We start from the raw sequence: 21,351 nt of genomic DNA, 5'->3' as shown, positions 1-21,351 counted from the left end.
CGGCGCGCGCGGCGGGTCGGCCACCGCGGGGTTAGGAAGCCGCCCGCTCGACGCGTCGAGGGCGATGGACGCGTACGCGGCGTACAGAGACGCGCGCTCGAGCGTCTATCGCGACAGTGGACGCGGATCGGGGCGAGGCGTCGGATGAGACGACGGCGCGTAGACGAATGAATGAATGAATGAATGAAAGACAGCTTTTTTCGCGTCACGTCCGCACTCCGTCGCGCGCGACGCTCGTCCGATCGACGCGCGCGCTCGAGCGAACACCGAACGGGTCTCCGCGCGCGCGCGTTTCGTCTCGCGCGCGCGAACGAGCGCGCGGGCGTCATGCGGGCGTTCGCGCAGCGATCGACGTCATCCAAGGTCACGTCGGTCGTCGATCGCGACGCACGCGCGCGCGCGGGGGCGGGACGACGCGCGAGCGCGGACGCGCGATGCGTGGTCGTCGCGCGGTCGACGCGTCGCTCGCGGGAGGGCGTCGAGGGCGTGGGTGAGGCGCTGGCGAAGGGGATGACGGCGATCGCGGCGGCGGCGAGCGTCGCGACGTCGACCCCGCTCGCGTGGGCGGCGCCGGTGGCGACGCCGATGGAGGTGACGCAAGTGGCGGGATTGGAGGCGAATCCGATCACGAACGCCAAGGCTCTGCTTCGTAACGCGCTTCCGGTGAGCAACAAGCCCATTCGGGCGGTGCAAAAGAAGCTGGAGACGATTAGCGACGATTTGCGCGTTCCGGGCGTAAACTTCCGAGGCGTCGATGGCAGCGTGAAAGGGTCATTGAAGATAGTGCAGGAACAGCGAGCGAAGATTCTCGCCGATGTCGCGCCGTCGAGGAAGGCGCAGGGTGAGAAGGCTCTCGACGAGCTCGAACGCGTGCTGACGGATTTCCAAGTCATCGTGGAGCAAAAGGATAAGCAAGAGGTGCCTCTTGCGCAACAGGAGGCGCTTCAGCTCGTCGGTCGCATCGAGGAGGACATGATCGATGGGTTCCCGTTCGACGTGCCGGAGAAGTTCGCGGACAGGCCGCTTTTGAAGGGCCGCGCGACGGTGGAGATGCAGGTTAAGATTAAGAACAACGCGAACACCGACGGCGGCGTGATGACAATCGTTCTCGATGGCTACAACGCGCCCGTGAGCGCGGGCAACTTTGCTGATTTGATCAACTTGGGCTTCTACGATAATATGCCCATTCAGCGCTCGGACGGTTTCGTCGTGCAGAGCGGCAAGCCGCGCGACGGCGACGGTTTTAAGCAGGACGGCGTCGAGCGCGATGTCCCGTTGGAAATCATGGTCCAAGGCGACAAGGTTCCGGAGTACGAGTTCACCCTCGAAGATCTCGGCCGTTACCGCGCGCAGCCGGTTTTACCGTTCAACGCGTTTGGCACGCTCGCCATGGCGCGCCGCGAATCGGAACCAAACTCGGCTTCCTCCCAATTCTTCTTCCTTCTCCGCGAGTCCGAGCTCACGCCGTCTGGTACGAACATTTTGGACGGTCGTTATTCAATCTTCGGCTACGTCGTTGAGAACCAAGAGCTCCTTCGCGACTTGAAGGTTGACGACGAAATCATCCAGATGAAAATCGTCGACGGCGCCGAAAACCTCGTCAACCCGACGAGAAAGGCGGTCGACAAGCCCCCGCTCGAGGAGAACGAGTCCACGCAAGGCGAGCTCTGAGCTCTCAAACCGCCGGCGCGCTCGCATAGCATGATTTTTCAATAAAGCAAATGTTTCTCTTCAACGCGCGCTTCGCGGTATCCGCGCCGCACTCGCGCGCTCGTCATGAGCGCGCCGCGAGACGCGAGCCCCGCTCGCGTGCGCAAGCTCGAAAAACACAGGGACACGCTCATCGCCACCGCGATCGAGCGAGCGAAGAGCGGCGCGCTCCCGTGCCCGCCCTTTGTCGTCGATGAGTTTTTAGTCACGGACATTGCCGAAGCGATGTATTTCGCTCGCCACTGTACCGGCGTCGAGAGCCATCACGACGTCCTCTTACCGCTCGCCGAGCGAGCGAGAGAGCTCGCGCGACCGCCCACGAGTAAATTTCACGTCGGCGCGTGCGCGCTGGGGGCGTCGGGGAGGGCGTACCTCGGGGTGAATGTTGAGATCCCGGGCGTGCCGCTCAACCACAGCGTACACGCCGAGCAGTTCGCGCTGGTGATCGCGATGGCGTGTGGAGAGCGACGGATAGAGGCGATAGCGACGACGGAGGCGCCGTGTGGACACTGTAGACAATTTATGAACGAACTTCGCGATGGGCAGGATCTCAAAGTCGTGACGAAGGACTGGCGGTTACCTCTGCGCGAGCTGTTGCCGCACGCGTTTGGGCCGATGGACTTAATCAGCGACATGCCGCTCTTGTTGGAAGATCAGGGTGTGCGGCTGGGATGTCGTGGTCAGGAGGGGGAGAATGCTTTGAAGTTTTTGAACGGGCGCGGGCCACTTCGAGAGGACGAGTTGGACCACGGCTGGCGTGAACTCTTGGGGTTCACGGATGCCGCATTGAACAAGTCGTACACTCCGTATACTAAATCTCCAGCGGGCATCGCCGTACGCACGAGCTGCGGTGCGGTCACAACGGGATGGGCGCTCGAGTGTGCGGCGTACAATCCGTCGATGAGCCCGCTGCAAGTGGTAATCACTCGAATGGTGGCTATGGGAAAAGACTTGACAACGATCGAACGCGTGGTGCTACGAGAGTTTTGCGACTCAGCCGTGAGGTACGACGAAACGGTTCGGTTGGCGGTGCACAAGATGACCGATGGCCGCGCAGATTTCTTCGTCGTGCACCACAACCAGCCGTGATTAGGATTTTCTGCTGTGTAACATCAATTCAATTTTTTACTAGACGGGAAGCGTTACGTTGAAGTCCCCTCGCGACAAGCTCAAGACAAAATAGTAGCAGAAATCGGCAAGAATACCAGTCTGCACCATCTCACTCACGATCACCATCAACGGCCAGATCCCTCGTCCCAGGGCCGTCTGGAGATACGACTTCTGATCGAACACCTGCAGGATCCAGTGCGCACACGAGAGGAAACGCGCGACGCCGAGCGCAAAGACGTAATTCGCCGTGAACCGCTCCACCACGCGCGCCTTTTGCATCATCTGAAGCTGCGGGAGCACGCTGATCGCCTCTATGAACACACACGCCGCCCACAACACTCTGTTGATCCACCAGTGTTTCGTCGTCGGATGCGCCACGATGGCCAACGCCACGCACGGCACGAGCACGTACGCCAGCGGCGTCGAGTCTAATCCCGCGTTATACGTCCCTCTCACCGTCGTCTGCATCATCCGCACCACCCATATCGTCGCTACTAACGTCAACGCATCTAGAATCGTGTGCCAATCGTACTCCATGACGAGCGAGCAGTACAGACGGATCCCAAGAAATCCAGCCGTGAGCTGCTGCGATTTCAGACTCAGTCCCGCGCAATTCTTGTGCACCAGCATCTTGTACGCCAAGAACCCGATCCCGACGAAGTGCACGAACTCCGCGGCGAGAAATAACACATCGTGATCCGTCAAGAGCATCTTGATCGCGATTAACAGCATGACGACGACGGCGACGGAGGCGAGGATAATTTCCTTTGGGGACGCTCTTCGGACGAGACGCTCGATCGACTGCGCGTGCGTCTTACGCGCACCGCCGTCGTACCCCATGGTCATCGCGTGACGTCAAGCGGTTGTTTCGTTCCCGCTGCGTGGTTTCACGCGCGCGAGCGAGGGAAACACGCGCGCCGCGCGCGTCTTAATGAGGGACGATCGATATTCTGGTGAGCAACCGACGAGACATTGGAGACGCGACGGGACTACTACGCGAGACGAGTGAGGCGTGATGGAGGACGTAAACGGAGTGATCAAGTGCGTAGAGACGCTCTTACGTTGCGGTATTTCACGGTTTCCACGTCTTGAGCTCGCCTATTGAGCTAAACGTGGCGACCAGGTTGCGTCGCGGATGGTGCGAGACGCCCAACGTGGAGCTCTCGTGGAGGTTGAAGACGGTTGACTCGAGCTTTTTGGTCTCGGTGCTGAAGCAGTACATCTCACCGATATCGCTCACGGCGTAAATCCACTCGCCCCTGGGAGAGGTGGTAGAGGCGATAATGGTGTGCGGCAGAGCGGTCTTATTCGTCCAATACGTCTCGACGACGTCTCCAGCGAGCGTGCAGACGACGACGGCGTTCGTTTTCGACGTCACGATAATTTGGGCGTCGTTCTTCGGATTCGGAACGGCCGACGTAACGGCTGGGATCGTACCCGTTTGATATGTGTCCTCAACGTCGTCGTCTTTGTTCGGATTCACCGGTGGCGGCGGTCTGAACGTGTGCTTGCACTCGCCCGTCTTGGCGTCCCACACTCGCACCGAGCCATCGCTCGATGCGGAGAGAACGTGAGCTTCATCTTCCGTGAACGCGACAGAGTTCACATATGACGTATGACCTCTGAACTCTTTCAATAACTTACCGCTCTTCAGGCCGTGTACGCGTATCAAGCCGTCGAACGAGCCGCTCAGCACCTGCGAGCCATCCTTGCTAAATACGACGCTCGTGACACCCTCCTGATGCGCCTTCTCAAACTTCCTAAGACAGCTCCCTGTGCTCACGCGCCACACCTTGATTTTACCGTCTTGCGAACCCGACGCCACCATTTCGGAATCTTTACTGAACGAGATCGCTAGCACGGCGTCGTCATGCATGAGCAACGCGTCATCCGCCTGATACTTGAGATCCTTGCGCAACTTCCCGCTGTACGGGTCCCATATTTCTATGAACCCGTCCGCAGATCCAGTAGCTAACATTCCACCACACGCACTGAACGACGCGCACTCCGGGAAGGACTTTTTCGAAAACTTGATCCTCTTGTGCGACGTCGTCGGGCACTGCTCCTCCTCCTCGTCCTCCGCCGGCGCTTGCCCGCGGAACAAATCGAACGCCGTCCCAGGCGGGAGGGCCCCTGTGCTCCGCTGCCACTTCAACGCCTGTCCTATGAGCGCCAAGAGCCTGGACGGAGGCACGACGCACACCTCTCTACATAGCGCCTCTGCTATCTTTTCCCGTCTCTTCTCCTTGGTCGTCCCACCGTACGCGTCGCTCGCGTTGAAATCAATCGCGCTCACGTAATGCTCCAAACGCGCGTGTCTTCGGCTCTGTTCCTCTCGCATCGTCTTCATCACGTTCGATTGCCTTAAAATCGCCCGCGCGGTGTCTCGCTCACCGAGCTCGCACATCTCCAGCGTCACGTGTTCGTACGCATCCTCCAAAACATTCTTCGGCATTGACAATTTCGCCAAGCTCGGCAGCACGACGTCCCATCGCCCTCGCGTGATGTCGTGACGAAACGTTTCTAAATCGTCCACGCAGTTCAGCGTCGTCGCCGTCTCTCTCGATAACGCCTCCGCGGTGTTTTCCAAACCAGACTCTCGAGCCCACTGGAGAACGATCTTCACCACGTCCAGGGCGTCGACCTCTAACGTGTCCTCGACGCCCGCGACGGACATTTCGGTTTGCGCGCGTTCGTTCTTTGTCCTCGCGCGGACGATGGACGCGACGAACGAGCCGCACGGGCGTGAGTGGTCTCGCGGAGTCGTCAGCGAATGAGGGCGCGACGACGGACGCGCTGCGGATGATCGCAATTGGGTTCACGATACGTTTAACGCGGCTAAGAATACAAGATGAACTAGCTAGTGATATCATTTAGAGGGAGCGAACGCGCGAGGGACGTTCGCGGGGATGACGACGGGAGTCGCGCCGCGCCTAGGCGACAGTGGGCGGCCCGAAGCATCGAAACAACGCCACGGAGAAGAACGAGGCGTCCGGATGGGACGCGGCGTGCTTTTCGAGGGAGTACCACACACCTCCGATGAGAGCGCCGATGATTCCGACCCACGCGCGTGAGGTGACGGACTCTTGGAAGAAGACCAGGGTACAGAGCAAACCGGCGATGCGCTTGATGACGTTGAGAAGCGCGTGCGTGATGGGCGCCACGTAACTGAGCGTCGCCAGTGAGAAGTAGTACCACACCGGATGATACACCACGAGATCCACTCGGAAATTATCGACGAGCTTCGGCACGTCGACGAACTGATCTCGATCAACAGCGTACGCGACGCCGACCACGGCGAGCACCAGCCAAAAGGCGTAAAAGGTCATGTAAAGGTACTCGTCCAAGACGTCTCCTAACGCGCCTCGCTTGAGGTTCATCAATCTTGACGTCTTCTGCCACACTATTCGATACGTGATGACCACACTCGCGATGATGAGCATCACGAGCGCCGACGCCTTTTTGTCGTCGATGGGATGGAGCAACGCGAGATCGAGCGCGCTCCATACCACCACACACACCGCTATAATCGCCCCCATGCTCACATTCAACGGCATTCTATTCGAACACTTCATCGTCACCTCGAACAGGAGCACCATGAACGGCTCGCTAAGCTTTACTATCTGCACGAAGGCTGCCGTGGTGAAGAGGAATCCCAAATTTGTGAGAATCGCTCCAGTCCCGTGAAGCACTCCGACCCCGACCACGACCCCGTCCGTCTCTCTCAAGAGCTCTCTCAACGGACGTCCGCTTCGAAAGATCAATTTCATCAACACCCCGAGGACGACCCCGATCGCCATCTGCGCGCACGTCGTCGTCGCCGACGCCTCCAACCTCCACGCATTCGTCCGCGCGTCGTCCCCAGCCTCCCCGAACCCGATCGCGTCCCGATACACCTGCAGCGCGATGTTATTCGCGATGTTCGTGTAGAACCACAGCCCACACGCGATCGCGGGCGCCGCCGTGGTCACCATCGTCGACGTCTCCAGCCCATCGTCCGCATCCTTCGCGCGCGTCGTCGTCGCCTCGACGTCGCGTTCGAGCAAAGGCGCGCGCTCGCGCGACGCGGTCGCGTCCGACATCGCCGTCGCGCGCGATCGCGATCGCGCGCGCGCGTCGGGGCGGCGTCGAGCGGTGGGGCCACCGCGGCGGGGACGCAACACCCAGCGACGCGACGACCACGTAACCAAACCCCTGGTAAACATGTCTCGCGAGGTGGCGGCGGCGACCGCGACGACGCGGACCGAACGACGCCGCGACGGCACTCGCGGGCGACGCCGCGCCTGAACGCGCGCGAGGATGTCGCGACCGGAGCTCACGGCGCCGGCGGATGTGTTTTACTCGCACACGGAGGCGAGAAAGTACACGCAGAGCTCGAGAGTGATTGAGATTCAGGAGCGCCTGACGGAGCGCGCGGTGGAACTGTTGAATTTCCCCGATGATGGGAGCTGTCGGTTGATCCTGGACGTCGGGTGCGGGTCGGGGCTGTCGGGAGATCGATTGACCGAGCTCGGACATCAGTGGATCGGGATCGACCTGAGCGAGGCGATGTTGGAGCACGCGCGGGAACGAGAGGTGGAGGGAGACGTGACGCGGAACGACATGGGACACGGCGTGCCGTTTCGTCCAGGGGTGTTCGATGGGTGCGTGAGTATTTCAGCGGTGCAGTGGTTGTGTAACGCCGATAACAGCGCGCACATCCCGCAACGAAGGTTGAAGACGTTCTTCACGCAGTTGTACAAGTGCCTCAAGCGCGGCGCGAAGGCGGTGTTGCAGATTTATCCCGACGGGCCGAGGCAGGCGGAGATGATCACCACGGCGGCGTTGAGGGTTGGGTTCAGTGGGGGGTTAGTCGTCGACTATCCGAACTCGACGCGGGCGAAGAAGTACTTTTTGGTCCTCGCCGCGGGTCCGCCCGAGTCGCTGCCCAGAGCGAAAGGCGAGGACGACGACGAGGATGATTACGAGCGAAGAGGGATGCGCATGGACGGGAGAAAGAGCGATAAGGGCGCCAAGTATAGGAAATCGAACAACCACAAGGGTAAGGCGTGGGTGATGAAGAAGAAGGAGCAGTACAGAAACCGCGGCGTACACGTCGCCAACGATAGCAAGTTCACCGGACGCAAACGCAAGGACAGGCTCTGAGCGCGACGCCCGCGCGCCTTTGTATCATCACGAATATTTCTTTCTTAAAAGAATCGAATTCGAATTCGCCCTTGCCCGCAGCGTGAGCGCGTCATGAACGTCTTCCTATCGTTACGAAGCACTACGAACCACGGAACTGTCCTCAGTCCTCGACGCGCCTTTGCGCCGACCTTCTCGATGCCCTACGCCCAGCTCGTCGTCGGCCCGGCGGGTTCGGGTAAGTCTACGTACTGTCACAACGTCCATCAGCACTGCGCTTCGCTCGGTCGGACGCTGAGCGTGATCAATCTAGACCCGGCGGCTGATGAATTCCGCTACCCCGTCACCGCGGACGTTCGCGAGCTCATCTCGCTCGAGGACGTCATGGAGGAGGAAGAATTAGGCCCGAACGGGGCGTTGATGTTCTGCATGGAGTATCTGGAGGATAACATGGACGATTGGCTCGCGGAACAGCTGGAGGGGTACATGGAGGATGACATGGTGATTTTCGACTGCCCCGGGCAGCTCGAGCTGTATTCGCATCACTCGGCGTTCAAGTCAATGACAGAAAAGATGACGGGTTGGGGATGGAAGATGGTGTGCGTCTATATCCTGGACGCGCAGTTCATCTCGGACGGGACGAAGTTCATCGCTGGGTGCTTGCAGGCGCAGAGCGCGATGTTGCACTTGGCGCTGCCGCACGTTAACATCCTGAGCAAGGTGGACATGCTGCAGGATAAGTCGGTGTTGGAGCCGTACCTGTGTCCGGATCATCAGCGATTAGCGAATGAATTGGACGAGCGCATGGATCCAAAGTATCGAAAGCTCAATCACGCCATCGCGAGCGTCATGGAGGATTTCGCACTGATTTCGTTTGCGCCGTTGGACATCAGCGACGAGGAGAGCTTACAATTCGTGCTGTATCAGTGCGATTGCGCGATAGGGTACGGTGAAGACGCCGACGTGCGAACGAGTCGAGACGTGGAGTACGGTGACGAACCGGACATGTCCAATCTCAGTCTGGAGTAGTCTACCAGAGTGTAATAGAATGATGATATTGGCAGCGCGTCATGTTTAGTCAACATCGTGAGGAAAATTACAACGCGACGATCGAAAACTACTCATCGCTCGGAACCGGGACATCTTCGGCGATTAGTCCCATGATTTTCGCCTCGCGCCAGAGCTCCGTCGGTACGGTGTTGGCGCTTTCAAGCCACGCGATATTTTGCTCAACTTCTTCCGGAGTCTTGACGCCAACTGCGAGAAACTCCACCACTTGAGGAGCGAGAGCGAACGCAATCGCAACCGCTGGCAGCGGTACCGAGTGTTTCGCCGCAAGCTGTTTCCACTGCTCGGTTCGCTGTTTCACCTCTTCGGGCGGCGGCCCATACTTGTAGTGCGATCCACCGACGAGCAAGCCGCTCGCGAAGATTCCGGCATTGTAAACTCTGATTTTACGTTCCTGACATTCAAGCAAGACCTCGAGACCGTCCTGATCGAGCAAGTTCCACGATCCCGCCATCATGACCGCATCGAACGTACCGGGCTCGCTTTCCCTGATCATCCTCAACACGTACTTCGCGTCGTTCATCCCGAGTGATACCTCGCCGATGCGCCCGGCGTCTCGAAGCGCTCGAAGCGCTCGTGCGCCCTTCATCGCCGCCTCGAAGCGCTCCGGCGTCTCGGCGTCGTGAATGCGAACCCCTTCCACGCGTTCGAGTCCTAATCTCGCCAGACTATCCTCGTGCGAACGCTCGAAACCGCTCTCCGTGTAATCTAGAACTGGCAATACGTCCCTCGGCGCGCCCGGAAATATGCACCCGTCGCGGCCCGGAACGTTACCCCACTCCACCTCGTCGTTCTCCGTCACCTCTTCCCGAGGTTTCATCACTCGTCCCACCTTCGTGTACACCTTTGCCTTACCCACCATCCCCGCTTCACGCAATCCCTCCCCTAATCGCCGTTCGGACAATCCTAACCCGTAGTGCGGCGCCGTGTCAAACTTGTCGAACCCGAGCTCCGCCGCCCGCTTCACCACCGCGTGCGCCCGCGCAGCGTCGATCTCGGTATAAATTCCCGCGAGCGGTGACGCCCCGAACACTAAATTCGTCGCGCGCATCGTCCGCGTCGCGCGCGCGTCCTTCACGCGAAGCGTCGGCGCGCGCGGTCCGTTCGTCGACGACGTCGTCATCATCCCACCGCGCGCACGGATTCGGTTCGTTCCGAGCGCCACGGCGACGACGAGGACGAGCGTGGACAGCTTCACGCGCGCGCGCGTCTCGTTCGTCGTCTCGCGCGCGCGGGATCGCGATGGAGTCGTCGTCGACGTCGTCGTCGTCGTTACGAGTGCGCGTCGTGCTCTGTGGCGCAGGAATTCGCCACAGCGTGGCGCGCGACGCGCTCACGTCGCCGCGTCGCGCGAGGCGATGGGCGGTGAGAGGAAACGCCGGTGCGCGTCGATCGCGTCGGGGCGAGGACGTCGCGCGACGACGTTGACGGTGGAGAGATTTTGAATTCATCATCGTTCGACAGCTCGAGCGAGAGGACGGAGAAACGAAAAAATGACGCGATGGAGATACGAACGACCGCGTCCGCGGTGCGACGGCGAAGATGAACTCGGTGCGCGTCGCGACGTCGATTTACGACGCGCGACACCGGTCGTGACGGCGGTGGAGAGGGGCTCGGGCGTCGCGGATGCCGAGCCGGCGCGCGCGCGGGCGAAGAGTCGGAGAAAGTTGGGAACGGAACCGTCGGCGCCGGCACCGGCGCCGGCGAAGAAGAAGCGAGGGTCAGCTAAACCGAGTTTACACGCGGAGGCGATAGCTTTGGCGTTCGAGGCGGGTCGGGGCGATGCGATGGATGGCGTGGACGAAAGTGACGCGGCGGCGTTCAATCGAGCGCTGAGGGAGACGGAGGAAGGCACGACGTGCGCGATTGGGACGCTGCAACGAGACGTCGTGCGCGTCGTCGACGGGGTGGAGATTTGGTTTGGGTTTTCAAGTAATTTTAGGCCGCCCGACGCGGATGAATGTAAGGCGGCAAAGAAGGCGGCAAAGAAATTTGGCGAATCATTTTCACGTGTCGACGATGGAGACGAAGAGGCCGCGAGCACCGAAGGCGTGTTCACCGAACTACTTGGATTCGGCGTTATCTTCGAAGCGACAGGAGAGTTTTTCTTCTTGCCGCATCAGAAAGGATCGCTGGATTTAGCGCATCGATTGGACGCTCTTATCTCTCGATGCAGAGTAGTTACGTATCACGCACAGGAGGTAGTGCAGCGGGCGTTGGACGTCGGTGTATCGAAAGTAGAAGCATCGACCGCGAATTTCGTCGATTGTCGTGTTGATGCGTGGCTCATGAATCCAGATCGAGCGTACGATGGCGGTATATCCGAAGTATCGGGCTGTTTTGAGGAAGTCACGAAGAACGGCGACGCATCCTGGGATTCTCCCACCGCGCGATTACGAGCCGATTTGGCGCTAGCGCTTCGATATTACCAGCGGGGATCTGAGATACCGCGGATGCAAGGCATCTCGTTCGCGCGCATCGTCGAAGCAAAGATTGCGGTCGCGCTCGGCGCGATGCAGCACCGTGGTATGTGTTTCGATCGCCACGAGGCGAATACACAACGAGCAGCTGCGAACGCGCGAGTCGAGGAACTGCAGAATCGCGCGAGGGACGTAATTGGCGGCGTTGAAATTAATCTCTCGAGCGCGCAGCAGGTCGGTGACGTGCTGTACAACCAGCTGAAGCTTCCGCCCCCGAGCGCTCACGCGATGAAAGGAGCAAAATCGAGTCATCTGAGTACAAGCGTGGATGTGCTTCAGCAAATGAAACATCCTTTCGCTCAAATCGTCCTCGACCACAGAGGAGCGTTGAAAGAACGTGCGATGTGCGACGGATACGACAAGGCCACCGTCGTCAACGCCGAAGGGCACGCAAGAATACATACTCGATGGAACAACACCTCGACAGCAACTGGTCGCCTGTCTTCGAGCGCGCCGAATGTGCAACAGGTTGGGAGAGGGTCGATGAGAAACTGCTTCATTGCACCGCCAGGTCGCGTTTTGGTGGCTGCCGATTACAGTCAGATTGAACTCCGAGTTCTCGCACACTTGACCGAAGACGAGCGTTTGATTTCACTTTTCAACGAGCATTCTAGAACTGTCGATGTATTCTGTGCGATTTGGAATGCGGGTAGAAACTTACCGATCGAGACGCCGACAGAACCTGGGACACGTGACATCGCAAAGCGAACTGCGTACGGTATCGTGTACGGACAGCACGCCACTGGCCTGGCGGAGAAGCTCAACTGCTCCAAGTTTGAAGCACAAGGCTACATTGCGGCGTTTCATCGAGCTTTTCCACGCGTGCAGCAGTGGATTTCGCGCGTCATTCAAACGGCCGAACGAGATGGTGCCGTCATAATCCCATTTTCTGGACGCCATCGTCCCTTGCCGAAGATACATTCAAACGTTTTCAGCGAGCGCAGTGAAGCGCAGAGGCAAGCCGTGAACACGGTGATTCAAGGCTCGGCGTCGGATTTGATCAAGACAGCAATGCTTCGATGGTGCGAAGCTACGAAGGCCGGAGAGGCGAGAGCCGAACTCGTTGAACTCGTAGCCCAAATACACGACGAGCTTTTGTTTGAGTGCGAGAAAGATTACGTCCAAGAAGCAGTGCGCGTCATTCGCTCTTGCATGGAGGGCGCGCTCTGCTTGTCGGTGCCAACACCAGTAAAAATCTCCACAGGAAAGTCGTGGGGCGAACTCGTCGAAATCGCGATCTCATAGAAGATGATTCGAGCGAGCGCTCGCGCGCATTGTAAACTTACGGCACGGTGCATGGTCTTCATTAGAAATCAAAGTATCTCGCGGTCGAGTTCGGCGCATCCTTGAGTTCAGATCGGCCGAGTTTCTCGAGCTTTTCGCTCGTCGTCAACCCCTGTAACCCACTCATCGCCGCGCGAAGGACGTTATCCGTGCACGGATCTTCCACCGTGCACTCTCTCTCCACCTCCGCTTCGTTCGGATCTCGCGTGCGAGCGCGTGCGTATAATCGTTCGCTCTGCGCTCTCGCGAACTCTCGTCGATCGCCGTCGCAGTCGAACATGCTCTTACACTTAAAACTCGCAGCCTCATCGCGACGACGGAGGTACTCCACCTGCGACTGATCCAAGAGCTGAAACTCCATCGCCCGCGTCGCCGCGCCAGCGTCGCCGAGCGCCACGATCGTCGTCGCCACCACCGCGACCGCGCGTCGCGCCCCATCGTATCCATCACCGTTAGCGTCGCATCGAATCATCCGTCGTCGTCCGCCCCCCCCGTCGTCGTCCGTCGCGTCCCCGGTCCCGCGCGCGCGAGCGATGACATCGTCGGCATCACGTCGTCCGAGGACGCGCGCGCGCGAGGTGACGCGCGCGAGGCGACGCGCGAAGGTGCCGGCGCGACCGAATCGCGTCCGACCGACCGACCGACGCGAGATCGATCGGCGATGCGTCGTCCTCGCGCGCGTCTCGGACGTGACGACGACGACGACGCACTCGACGACGCGCTCGACGACGCGCGCGGGCGCGTCGACGGCGCGCGGTGGAGACGATCGAGCCGGTGCGAAGGACGCGCGCGCGCGGTGGACCGTGGACGGGTGGACGGGAGGCGAGAGAGGGAGAGATTACGAACGGCGTCGAGACAGCTGCGAGGGGATTTTGAAAAGTTGGCACCGACGATATGTCGATCGATGGCGCGCTCGCGGCGTTTCGAGAGCACGTGACGACGTCGTTGAAAGAGCTGGGTGATCACTTGGCGTGCGCGGTGTGCCTGTCGCTGCCGAAGACGCCGATAAAGCTTGGGTGCTCGCACTACCTGTGCGACGAGTGCGCCAAACGCGTCTTCGGGAATAAGAAATCGACGTGTCCGACGTGTCGAACGCCGTGCACGAAGCGGGAGAGTCGGATGGACGAGCGAATGAAGTCTATCGTCGATTCGTTTACGAACGTCTTGGCCGCCGTGAGCGGTGCGATGGGTGAGTGCGATGAGCTCCCGTTTGGTTCTCAAATTCCAAAGGAGCAATTGGAGCTGCACGGCGCCGTCGCGCAGAGAAGGACGAGCATGTCGCTCGTGAAGGGGCTGCGAGCGGGTATGCCCGGTGAATCGACTCTGAGACGGGCGGTGGAGATGATTTGGGAGGATAAGGAGACTGAGAGGACGCAGGGAAGGACGAAGGAGCGCGCGTCGACGTCTCAAGCGTGCGAAACGGCCGATGCGGAGCCAATATATGCGACATGGAATGGGCCGCTGATCGATCCGAACGCCGAGGTCGAAGGCATTACGTGCGCGTTTTGTAAGCGAGGGAGCGAAGTCGGTGAGGCCGTCGTCGCGTTCGAGGAGAAAGTTTCAGGGAAGAAGAAGGTTGAGTACTGTCACGAGACGTGCGCGATGTGGGCTCCTCTCACGACGAGCGCCGCCGACGGCTCGCTCGTAAATGTGTGCAAAGAGGTTCATCGCGCCAGGCGACTGAGATGTGGCGTGTGCAAGAAGACGGGCGCGCCGTCTGGATGCAAGATCGGCACGTGCAGGCAATCCTTCCACATTTGGTGCGCTCGATTGCAGCACGGTACGACGTTCGACGAACAAGGCTTCTCTGTGACGTGTCCGGTGCACTCGATCACGCCTACCACGCCCTCAGCGAAGAGATCATCGCAGGCGCCTTTTCTGTCGACGTCGGCAAAACATCGACGACTCGGTTCGATCGGTCCGTCGGACACGAGCTATGAGATGGTCGCGCTTACGAAACCATCCATCGCTGGATCGTTCCTGAACGACGAAGAGAAGAAGACGATTGAAAAGTTTTGTGCAAAATTCGATTGCGAGTTCGAACAATCGGTCAGCGATCGGACGACGCACGTGGTGATGTCAAAGAGTAAGATCAATGCCGACCGGTGCCTTAAGAAACGATCAGACAAGTTTTTTGGTGGACTCACGCGCGGTTGCTGGATTGTCTCGTCTACGTGGCTTCAAGCCAGTCTCAAGGAGAACCGTATCGTGGATGCGGAAGATCACGAGGTACTGGGTGATACACGCGGGAACCAAGGCGGACCTCGTCGAGCGCGTCTGAACAAGGGTGTGAAGATATTCTCAGACACGCACCTCATCTATCTCGGCAAAGTTCAGAGCCAACAGCAGCTCGAGACCAGCATGCAGCTTGCTCGAGTTGATGGCGCCATCGTCACGAGAATCGAAGACGCGAAGATCTCTTCGGATGAATTGAGCGAAGTTCTGAACTTGAACGACACGTCGCGCGTCGTGGTTGTCGTTAACGAGGAGCAATCGAACAAGGCGGCGCGAGCGCGTTACGCCGAAGAATTCATTCCCTTTGCGAAGCGACTGTCCAAGGCTGCCGAGGCGATCGTCACCCACGACTTCGTCCTCGACTCTGTCTGTCGCCGCGAGGTGATGGACTTGGGAGATCGTTCTATCGAAGCGCTGGAAAGCGCGTGAGTCGAGACGCGGACGACGTGAACCGAGGCGAAACTAATGATTCTGACTATACACTGACAAAAACGAAATGTCCCTCCCGGCGGCTGCTAGCGCACCTTATAGTTCCATTCTTCCGATTTACTTCACCTCATTTATTGCCTTTTCTCGCCCGCATCGCGCGATTCCGTTCTCCTACACCGGCAGCGTCTGACTCTTGCCGATGATCGTCGTCGTCAGATGTTTCACCCCTGGTAGCGATAGAAACGTCCCCAACACCGGCACCCTCTTCAAAAATATCAACACCGTCGGGAAGAACGCGCTGAAGAGCGCGACGAACCCGTACCCCTCCACGCACAGCCCCACGAACGGCCACCCGTACAGGACGAGCGCCAAACCGAACAAGAAACAAAACGCCCCGCGCTGATTCCTCGGTCGCCCGAAAAACTTCACCGTCTGCCTCGGCCCGATCGTCAGCGTGACCCCGCTGAGGAACATCAGATTCCCCATCGCCAACAGCCCGCGATCGAAGAAGAACACCACGCCGAGCGCGGTGAACCCGCACCCAAAGCTCGTCAACCCGATGCCGATTTCTGTGCGCCCGCGCGTCGGTCGCTCGTCAGTCCTTTCCGTCGTCCCCGCCCGCGCGTCGTCGTCGGCATCGCCCGCGTCGGTCGCCATCGCGCGTCGACATCGCGCGCACTCTTTCGGTCGTCCATCGCGCGTCCGCCGCGCGCGATGCGGTGACGACGACGATGCGAACGGTCGAAAAAAACGAAACACCCAGTGACCCCGGAGACGCGATGCGATGCGTCACTCGTCGACGCCCGCGCGGTGCGCTTCGGGAACGATGGCGGACGGGGGACTGCGAAAGGTTCAGCGCGGGTCCGCGGCGGCGTCGTGGAGCAATCGCGTCGTGGACGCGGCGGACGAGGCGAAATCAAAGGTGGAGGACGCGGTGGAGGGGAGTCTGTCGACGATCGGACGATACGTGACGTTTGGATCGGCGCCGGAGATCATTCTGCGGATACGTAAACGGTTTCGATTGAACGTGCCGTTGTTGCCGGACGTGCTCGTGACGGCGGGGACGGATGTGCCGATTCAGCGAGAGGAGGGACGCCTCGGCGGGGCGCTCGCGACGTATCGCCCGAATCTGCAGTGGCGCGTGAGCGACTCGTGGTTCAACGGCGATATTAACCTGGACACGGCGAATCACACGGTGTTCTACGAGAAGACGTTCGATTTAGATCCTTTGCAGCTTCGGGTGAGCGCGAATTTTGATTACAAGGATCACGAACCGTACGTCGGGTTTCAGTTTCTGACGACGTCCGGAATCACGTCGCCGGCGATGACGAATGGGTTCTCCGTCCGCAAGGAAATCGAAATCACGGAGACGAACGCGGTTCGTTTGAGCACCGATGTCGAGGCGAGCTTGATCCTCGGCGGGGCGACGCTCGGGGGGAAGAGCAAGAGTCACAAAACGCTCACGTCGCATCCGATGACGCTCGACTTTAGCCGCGTCAAGTTGGACTTGCTGCTCAAGTGAACCGGATAACAACTTCTTTTTTGAAAAATGAAATAATATGTAACGAGTACGTGAATACGTCGCAATCGTCGTCTAAGCGAATACGTGACCCGGATCCACCTTGCCAACCTTGACGAAGGAGGACTTCGCGAAGGCCTTCGACGTGGCGTCTCGTTGCTTTTGATCGAGCTCGTCGGGAAACTGCACCTGAAAAGTGATGTGCATGTCGCCGAATTGTTTGAACTGATTGTGCTTCGGAAGACCCTCACCCTTGACCGTCATCTTATCGAACGGACGCGTGACTCCCGTGCGAGCGATGACGACATCGTGACCGTCGTAGTGCTTGAAGACTTTGGAGAAACCGTTGAGCGCCTCCACGAGCGTGATCTCGTACGTCATGTGAAGATCGCTCTTACCCACGCGCTTGATGCCGTTTTTCGCGTCCTCCACGGTGTGAATGACGAACAATAAATCACCCGGATCGCCGTCGATCATCGCGTCGCCCTCCTCGAAGAAGAGGATCTCGTGTCCCTCGGGCGCGCCCGCCTCGATTTCTACCGTCAGATCCACGTCTTCACGAACGAGCTTTACGTTCGGACAATCCTCGCACGTTTGCTCGGTGTATTGCTGATACATCCCCGGACCGACTTGCCGAGTGACGAGCTTCTGTCGACAGTTGCACTTTCTCGTCCCCTTCGCGCTCTTCGTCACCAATTTCGCTCGCGACACCGGAACGGACGCGCCGAGGTAGATCTCCTCGCACGTCGCCCTGAGGTCAATCTTAATCGTCGGCGCCTTGGGCGTCTCCTGCTCCTCCTCTCCGCCCATGCCACCGAATCCACCGAATCCACCGAATCCACCTCCACCAAAGAATTGACTGAATATATCCTGCGCCGCGTGTCCGCCTCCGCGTCCGCCGCTCGCCTCGTGTTGCTTCACGCCCTCCTCCCCGTACCGATCATAAATCTTCCGCTTCTCCTGATCACTCAGCGTTTCGTACGCGTGTCCGATCTCCGTGAACTTCTTCTTCGCCGTCTCATCGTTCGGGTTCTTATCGGGGTGGTACTTCAGCGCCAGCTTTCGATACGCTCGCTTGATCTGCGATTCATCCGCGTGTCGAGAGACACCGAGCGTGGCGTAGTGATCGGCGTGTATTCCGATCGCGTGCGCGCACACGAGGACGATGAGGGCGACGATGCGGTGCGTGAGCGACGTGCGCGCGCGTGTGGATCGACCGCGAGGCATGGCGCGAGATGACGACGCGTCGGCGTGTGTGACGCGCGCGAGATCGCGCGCGAAGAAGAAGACGCGCGGGCGCGGCGCCGAGGCGAGGGCGGAGAACGCGTCTGAGATGAGACGTGAGATATAGATGTATGAACGATGGAATCAATCACTCGCCTTGCGCTTCTTCCCGGCCACGGCGTTGGCGTCCTTGTGAGCGGCGTACGCGGTGGCGATGTCGTCGACGCACCGCTTGCTCGCCGCGGAGTGGTCCACGATTGGCGCCGGGTAGTCGACGCCGACGACGCACCCGGCTTTCTTCTGCACGTCGAGGGGGGCGAGCCAGGGTTCGTAGACGTACTTTGAGGGCATGTTTTTCAGTACCGGTAAGTAGTGCCTGACGTACTGGCCGTCCTTGTCGTACTTCTTCGCGAAAGCGATCGGGGAGTACACGCGGAAGTACTGGTAGAAGAAGGCGGAACACGAGAGCCACATCCAGTTGCCGTTGTTCAGCGCCCAGTCCGCATCCACGAGATCGCGATCGAACGCGTCGCGACCCCACTCCCAGTGGATGAATAGATCGCCTCGGGTGAGGAAGCACGCGACGGCGTGACGGGCGAGGTGATGGAGCCATCCCTCTCGTCGAAGTTGCGTCATCGCGGCGTCGATCCAAGGGAAACCCGTCTGGGCGTTCTCCCACGCGGCGAAGAGCTCGCGGTCTTTTTTCCACGGTATCTGTCGGCATATCGCGTTACCCTCCATCTTATCAAAGTTCTTCGTTCCCGCGGCGACGAGGTAGTAGAACTCACGCCACATCAACTGACCCATGAGACTCGTCGGCGGTTTCGAGTGCTTTCCCTCCAATTCCTTGTACACCGCGGTGAGCTCGTGGTAGAACACTCGCGGGGAGACGCACCCGAACTTCATGTACGGACTGAGCGCGGTCGTGGATGGAATCATCAGCGCCTCTGCGCCACTCGTCGACGCGTCGCCATCTTTCGAGCGGCCGGCGGCGATTTCAAACGGACTCTTCGGTTTCGTCTTGCCGGATTGCGACAAACCGTGGAAACGCGTCGTGGGATTTGTGCTCGGCTTTTCAAATTGACCGATCCATTCTTTACGAGCGAGCATCAAGCGAAGACGACGCAAACCCTCCGTCTCGCCGCCGACGCCTGGGAATCCCTCGTCGTCGCCCAGCGGCTCGTATCCCAGATCCTCCAGCGTCGGAATGCCGTACGCGTCAGCGACGCCCTGCACGAGCGCCTTGGTCTCTTCATCGCTCGACGCGAACGACCCGGGCATCTTCTCCATGGCATCTATAGGTGCATTCGGTGCGCCCATCTTATCTACAATCTTGAAGAATCCCTGATACGTCGTCGGCGGCGCCCCCTTACATTTCTCCAACATTTCGTCCACGTCGTACAGCGTGTGTCCGCTCGCCGCGTGACACTCCACACCCGCTCTCTCCAGCGCCCCTCGCACCGCCGCGTCTCTGATCTTCGCGTACGGTTCGATATCATGCTCCCACGTCACCGAATCCACGCGCCACTTCTTACACGCACGAGGTAAGACCACTCTCGGTTCGCCGTGTAAGACCAACAACGAACTCCCGCGCGCGCGGAGCTGCGCGTCCAAATCTCTCAACGACTGCAACAAGAAACGCATCCGGTTCGCCCCGACTCTGGAGGGTTGACAAAACCACGGATCGAGCACGAACACCGGTTGGCACGCCGTCGCGTGCAGAGTTCCCCGCGACAACGCCGGATTGTCGTGCACTCGCAGCGCTTTTCGAAACCACACGAGCGTTCGCCCCTTCGCCGCCGCGCTCGTGGACGCGACGGACATGGCGCCGCGGCGGGAGCACCGAGACGGTTTCACGCGCGCGCGGGGGCGAACGCGCGCGCGGGGGCGAACGCGTCTGGTCGCGAGGCGTAGACGCGAATCGCGAGTCGACGTCTGACGTCAGCGAAAAAGCGTCCCGGGGCGCGACGAACGAACGGTGGAGTTGAGTTGGAGCAGTGGCGCGCGTCGGTTTCAAATGCTTCGGCCGAGAGGCGATGGCGATAATCACGTCTCATCATGTCGTCGCGCGTCATTTTCTACGGCGTCGGTGGTGCGTTTTCCTTTTGCGTCGCGTGGTCCTCGTCCGAGTCGGTGCCAGGAAATCCACCATCCGAGCCCGAGCCGCTCTCGTAGATCACCTCGGCGCGACCAGCGAGAGAGCGAAGATCGTCGTAAAACGAATCGACATCGGCAACTCTGTCGGTGGCGTCTGAACCGAGCGTGGCGGCGACGCTGGCGAGGGACACGGCGTCGAAGCGGTCAGTGACGTCAGACGCCGCGATGGATCCAGCGATGCTCGCGACATCATCTTTATCGCTGAACGCCACTCGACCCGACACCGCCGGGGAGACCTCCGATCCAGTTGTCGCGCGCAAGCTCGTGAACGCGTCGGAGAGATCGTTCGCCCGCGCGTCGCGCGCCGCGCACACTCTCTTTGCCTCCTCGATTTGCACCCGCGCCTCCTCGCCGAGGTCAAAATCGATGCTCGCGAACGGATTCGCCCCGTCTGGCGCCGGCGGCTCCATCTCGGCGCGTCCAAAATAGTTCCCATCGTCGTCCGCTTCGGCCTCTTCGTCGTCGCAGTAATTGTAATCGTCATCGCTCGGTCCGCTCGCGTCGCCGTATTCCTCCTCTGACGTCTCCTCCTCGCTCGCCGAGGCGACGTCTCTCGGTTTATACGCCCCCCCGACCGAGCTCCCGCTCTCACTATCTTCATCATCGCTATCACTCCTCGCTCCCAACGCCTTCCCCTTGGTCTCCCTCGAATTGCTCCTATCGCACCGCCGTCGCTCCGCCGTCTCCTGCGTCCGTCTCGCCTGCGGTCGTCCGCGCGCGTTCACGTACGGATCGAACGCCTCCCCTCGTAGCTTCGCCTCGCGCTCGAGCAAGACTTCGTCGGACAACGCTTTCAACAGCGCCCCTCGGACCTCGGCGTCCGAGACGCTCGACGGCGGGGCGTCGTATCCACGCAATCGCATGTGCGCCTCGGCGATCGGTCGAGGAATGGTCGCAAAGATTCCTAATGATTTGGCCAGAGATTCGCTGAACGTGCGCGCGTCGCGTTCGGTGAGCACGTCATCGGACGTGGTGGACATCTCCGCGCGCGAGGCGAGTGTGTGGTCGATG

The 21,351-nt window shown here is 59.9% G+C and overlaps 16 protein-coding genes across 16 annotated transcripts; 7 read left to right on the top strand and 9 right to left on the bottom strand.

Annotated features, from left to right (window-relative positions):
* Nucleotides 1-327: 327 nt before the first annotated feature.
* Nucleotides 328-1,671, top strand: OT_ostta05g00410 (Cyclophilin-like peptidyl-prolyl cis-trans isomerase domain; the record flags this gene model as incomplete). Its single annotated transcript, XM_003079090.2, has 1 exon — nt 328-1,671. The coding sequence occupies one exon, from the start codon at nt 328-330 to the stop codon at nt 1,669-1,671; it is 1,344 nt and encodes a 447-aa protein (XP_003079138.2).
* Nucleotides 1,672-1,776: 105 nt separating this feature from the next.
* OT_ostta05g00400 (Cytidine/deoxycytidylate deaminase, zinc-binding domain) lies at nt 1,777-2,799 on the top strand (the record flags this gene model as incomplete). The annotated part of the gene is made up of 1 exon (XM_003079089.2): nt 1,777-2,799. One exon carries the CDS (start codon nt 1,777-1,779, stop codon nt 2,797-2,799), a length of 1,023 nt encoding a protein of 340 aa, XP_003079137.2.
* A 39-nt stretch (nt 2,800-2,838) lies between these two features.
* On the bottom strand, nt 2,839-3,660 carry OT_ostta05g00390 (ER lumen protein retaining receptor; the record flags this gene model as incomplete). The annotated part of the gene is made up of 1 exon (XM_003079088.2): nt 2,839-3,660. One exon carries the CDS (start codon nt 3,658-3,660, stop codon nt 2,839-2,841), a length of 822 nt encoding a protein of 273 aa, XP_003079136.2.
* A 232-nt stretch (nt 3,661-3,892) lies between these two features.
* OT_ostta05g00380 (G-protein beta WD-40 repeat) lies at nt 3,893-5,497 on the bottom strand (the record flags this gene model as incomplete). Its single annotated transcript, XM_003079087.1, has 1 exon — nt 3,893-5,497. One exon carries the CDS (start codon nt 5,495-5,497, stop codon nt 3,893-3,895), a length of 1,605 nt encoding a protein of 534 aa, XP_003079135.1.
* Nucleotides 5,498-5,753: 256 nt separating this feature from the next.
* Nucleotides 5,754-6,902, bottom strand: OT_ostta05g00370 (Triose-phosphate transporter domain; the record flags this gene model as incomplete). The annotated part of the gene is made up of 1 exon (XM_003079086.2): nt 5,754-6,902. One exon carries the CDS (start codon nt 6,900-6,902, stop codon nt 5,754-5,756), a length of 1,149 nt encoding a protein of 382 aa, XP_003079134.2.
* A 217-nt stretch (nt 6,903-7,119) lies between these two features.
* On the top strand, nt 7,120-7,965 carry OT_ostta05g00360 (Methyltransferase type 11; the record flags this gene model as incomplete). Its single annotated transcript, XM_022984150.1, has 1 exon — nt 7,120-7,965. One exon carries the CDS (start codon nt 7,120-7,122, stop codon nt 7,963-7,965), a length of 846 nt encoding a protein of 281 aa, XP_022838907.1.
* Nucleotides 7,966-8,058: 93 nt separating this feature from the next.
* Nucleotides 8,059-8,973, top strand: OT_ostta05g00350 (Uncharacterised protein family, ATP binding; the record flags this gene model as incomplete). The annotated part of the gene is made up of 1 exon (XM_003079083.1): nt 8,059-8,973. The coding sequence occupies one exon, from the start codon at nt 8,059-8,061 to the stop codon at nt 8,971-8,973; it is 915 nt and encodes a 304-aa protein (XP_003079131.1).
* Nucleotides 8,974-9,061: 88 nt separating this feature from the next.
* Nucleotides 9,062-10,063, bottom strand: OT_ostta05g00340 (NADP-dependent oxidoreductase domain; the record flags this gene model as incomplete). Its single annotated transcript, XM_022984149.1, has 1 exon — nt 9,062-10,063. One exon carries the CDS (start codon nt 10,061-10,063, stop codon nt 9,062-9,064), a length of 1,002 nt encoding a protein of 333 aa, XP_022838906.1.
* Nucleotides 10,064-10,505: 442 nt separating this feature from the next.
* On the top strand, nt 10,506-12,737 carry OT_ostta05g00330 (DNA polymerase A; the record flags this gene model as incomplete). Its single annotated transcript, XM_003079081.2, has 1 exon — nt 10,506-12,737. One exon carries the CDS (start codon nt 10,506-10,508, stop codon nt 12,735-12,737), a length of 2,232 nt encoding a protein of 743 aa, XP_003079129.2.
* Nucleotides 12,738-12,798: 61 nt separating this feature from the next.
* OT_ostta05g00320 (unnamed product) lies at nt 12,799-13,137 on the bottom strand (the record flags this gene model as incomplete). The annotated part of the gene is made up of 1 exon (XM_003079080.1): nt 12,799-13,137. The coding sequence occupies one exon, from the start codon at nt 13,135-13,137 to the stop codon at nt 12,799-12,801; it is 339 nt and encodes a 112-aa protein (XP_003079128.1).
* Nucleotides 13,138-13,670: 533 nt separating this feature from the next.
* Nucleotides 13,671-15,440, top strand: OT_ostta05g00310 (Breast cancer type 1 susceptibility protein (BRCA1); the record flags this gene model as incomplete). The annotated part of the gene is made up of 1 exon (XM_003079079.2): nt 13,671-15,440. One exon carries the CDS (start codon nt 13,671-13,673, stop codon nt 15,438-15,440), a length of 1,770 nt encoding a protein of 589 aa, XP_003079127.2.
* A 171-nt stretch (nt 15,441-15,611) lies between these two features.
* On the bottom strand, nt 15,612-16,135 carry OT_ostta05g00300 (Vesicle transport protein, Got1/SFT2-like; the record flags this gene model as incomplete). Its single annotated transcript, XM_022984147.1, has 2 exons — nt 15,612-16,009; nt 16,120-16,135. The coding sequence occupies 2 exons, from the start codon at nt 16,133-16,135 to the stop codon at nt 15,612-15,614; spliced, it is 414 nt and encodes a 137-aa protein (XP_022838905.1).
* A 131-nt stretch (nt 16,136-16,266) lies between these two features.
* OT_ostta05g00290 (unnamed product) lies at nt 16,267-16,962 on the top strand (the record flags this gene model as incomplete). The annotated part of the gene is made up of 1 exon (XM_003079077.2): nt 16,267-16,962. One exon carries the CDS (start codon nt 16,267-16,269, stop codon nt 16,960-16,962), a length of 696 nt encoding a protein of 231 aa, XP_003079125.1.
* Nucleotides 16,963-17,034: 72 nt separating this feature from the next.
* Nucleotides 17,035-18,186, bottom strand: OT_ostta05g00280 (HSP40/DnaJ peptide-binding; the record flags this gene model as incomplete). The annotated part of the gene is made up of 1 exon (XM_003079076.1): nt 17,035-18,186. The coding sequence occupies one exon, from the start codon at nt 18,184-18,186 to the stop codon at nt 17,035-17,037; it is 1,152 nt and encodes a 383-aa protein (XP_003079124.1).
* A 141-nt stretch (nt 18,187-18,327) lies between these two features.
* On the bottom strand, nt 18,328-20,007 carry OT_ostta05g00270 (DNA photolyase,FAD-binding/Cryptochrome,C-terminal; the record flags this gene model as incomplete). The annotated part of the gene is made up of 1 exon (XM_022984146.1): nt 18,328-20,007. One exon carries the CDS (start codon nt 20,005-20,007, stop codon nt 18,328-18,330), a length of 1,680 nt encoding a protein of 559 aa, XP_022838904.1.
* Nucleotides 20,008-20,261: 254 nt separating this feature from the next.
* Nucleotides 20,262-21,320, bottom strand: OT_ostta05g00260 (unnamed product; the record flags this gene model as incomplete). Its single annotated transcript, XM_022984145.1, has 1 exon — nt 20,262-21,320. One exon carries the CDS (start codon nt 21,318-21,320, stop codon nt 20,262-20,264), a length of 1,059 nt encoding a protein of 352 aa, XP_022838903.1.
* Nucleotides 21,321-21,351: the final 31 nt, after the last annotated feature.

The sequence above is a fragment of the Ostreococcus tauri genome, assembly GCF_000214015.3.
Source record: "Ostreococcus tauri WGS project CAID00000000 data, contig chromosome 05, whole genome shotgun sequence".
NCBI classification, from domain to species: domain Eukaryota; kingdom Viridiplantae; phylum Chlorophyta; class Mamiellophyceae; order Mamiellales; family Bathycoccaceae; genus Ostreococcus; species Ostreococcus tauri.
The sequence above is the reverse complement of the archived record's forward strand: the minus strand, read 5'-3'. Positions and strand labels throughout refer to the sequence as shown.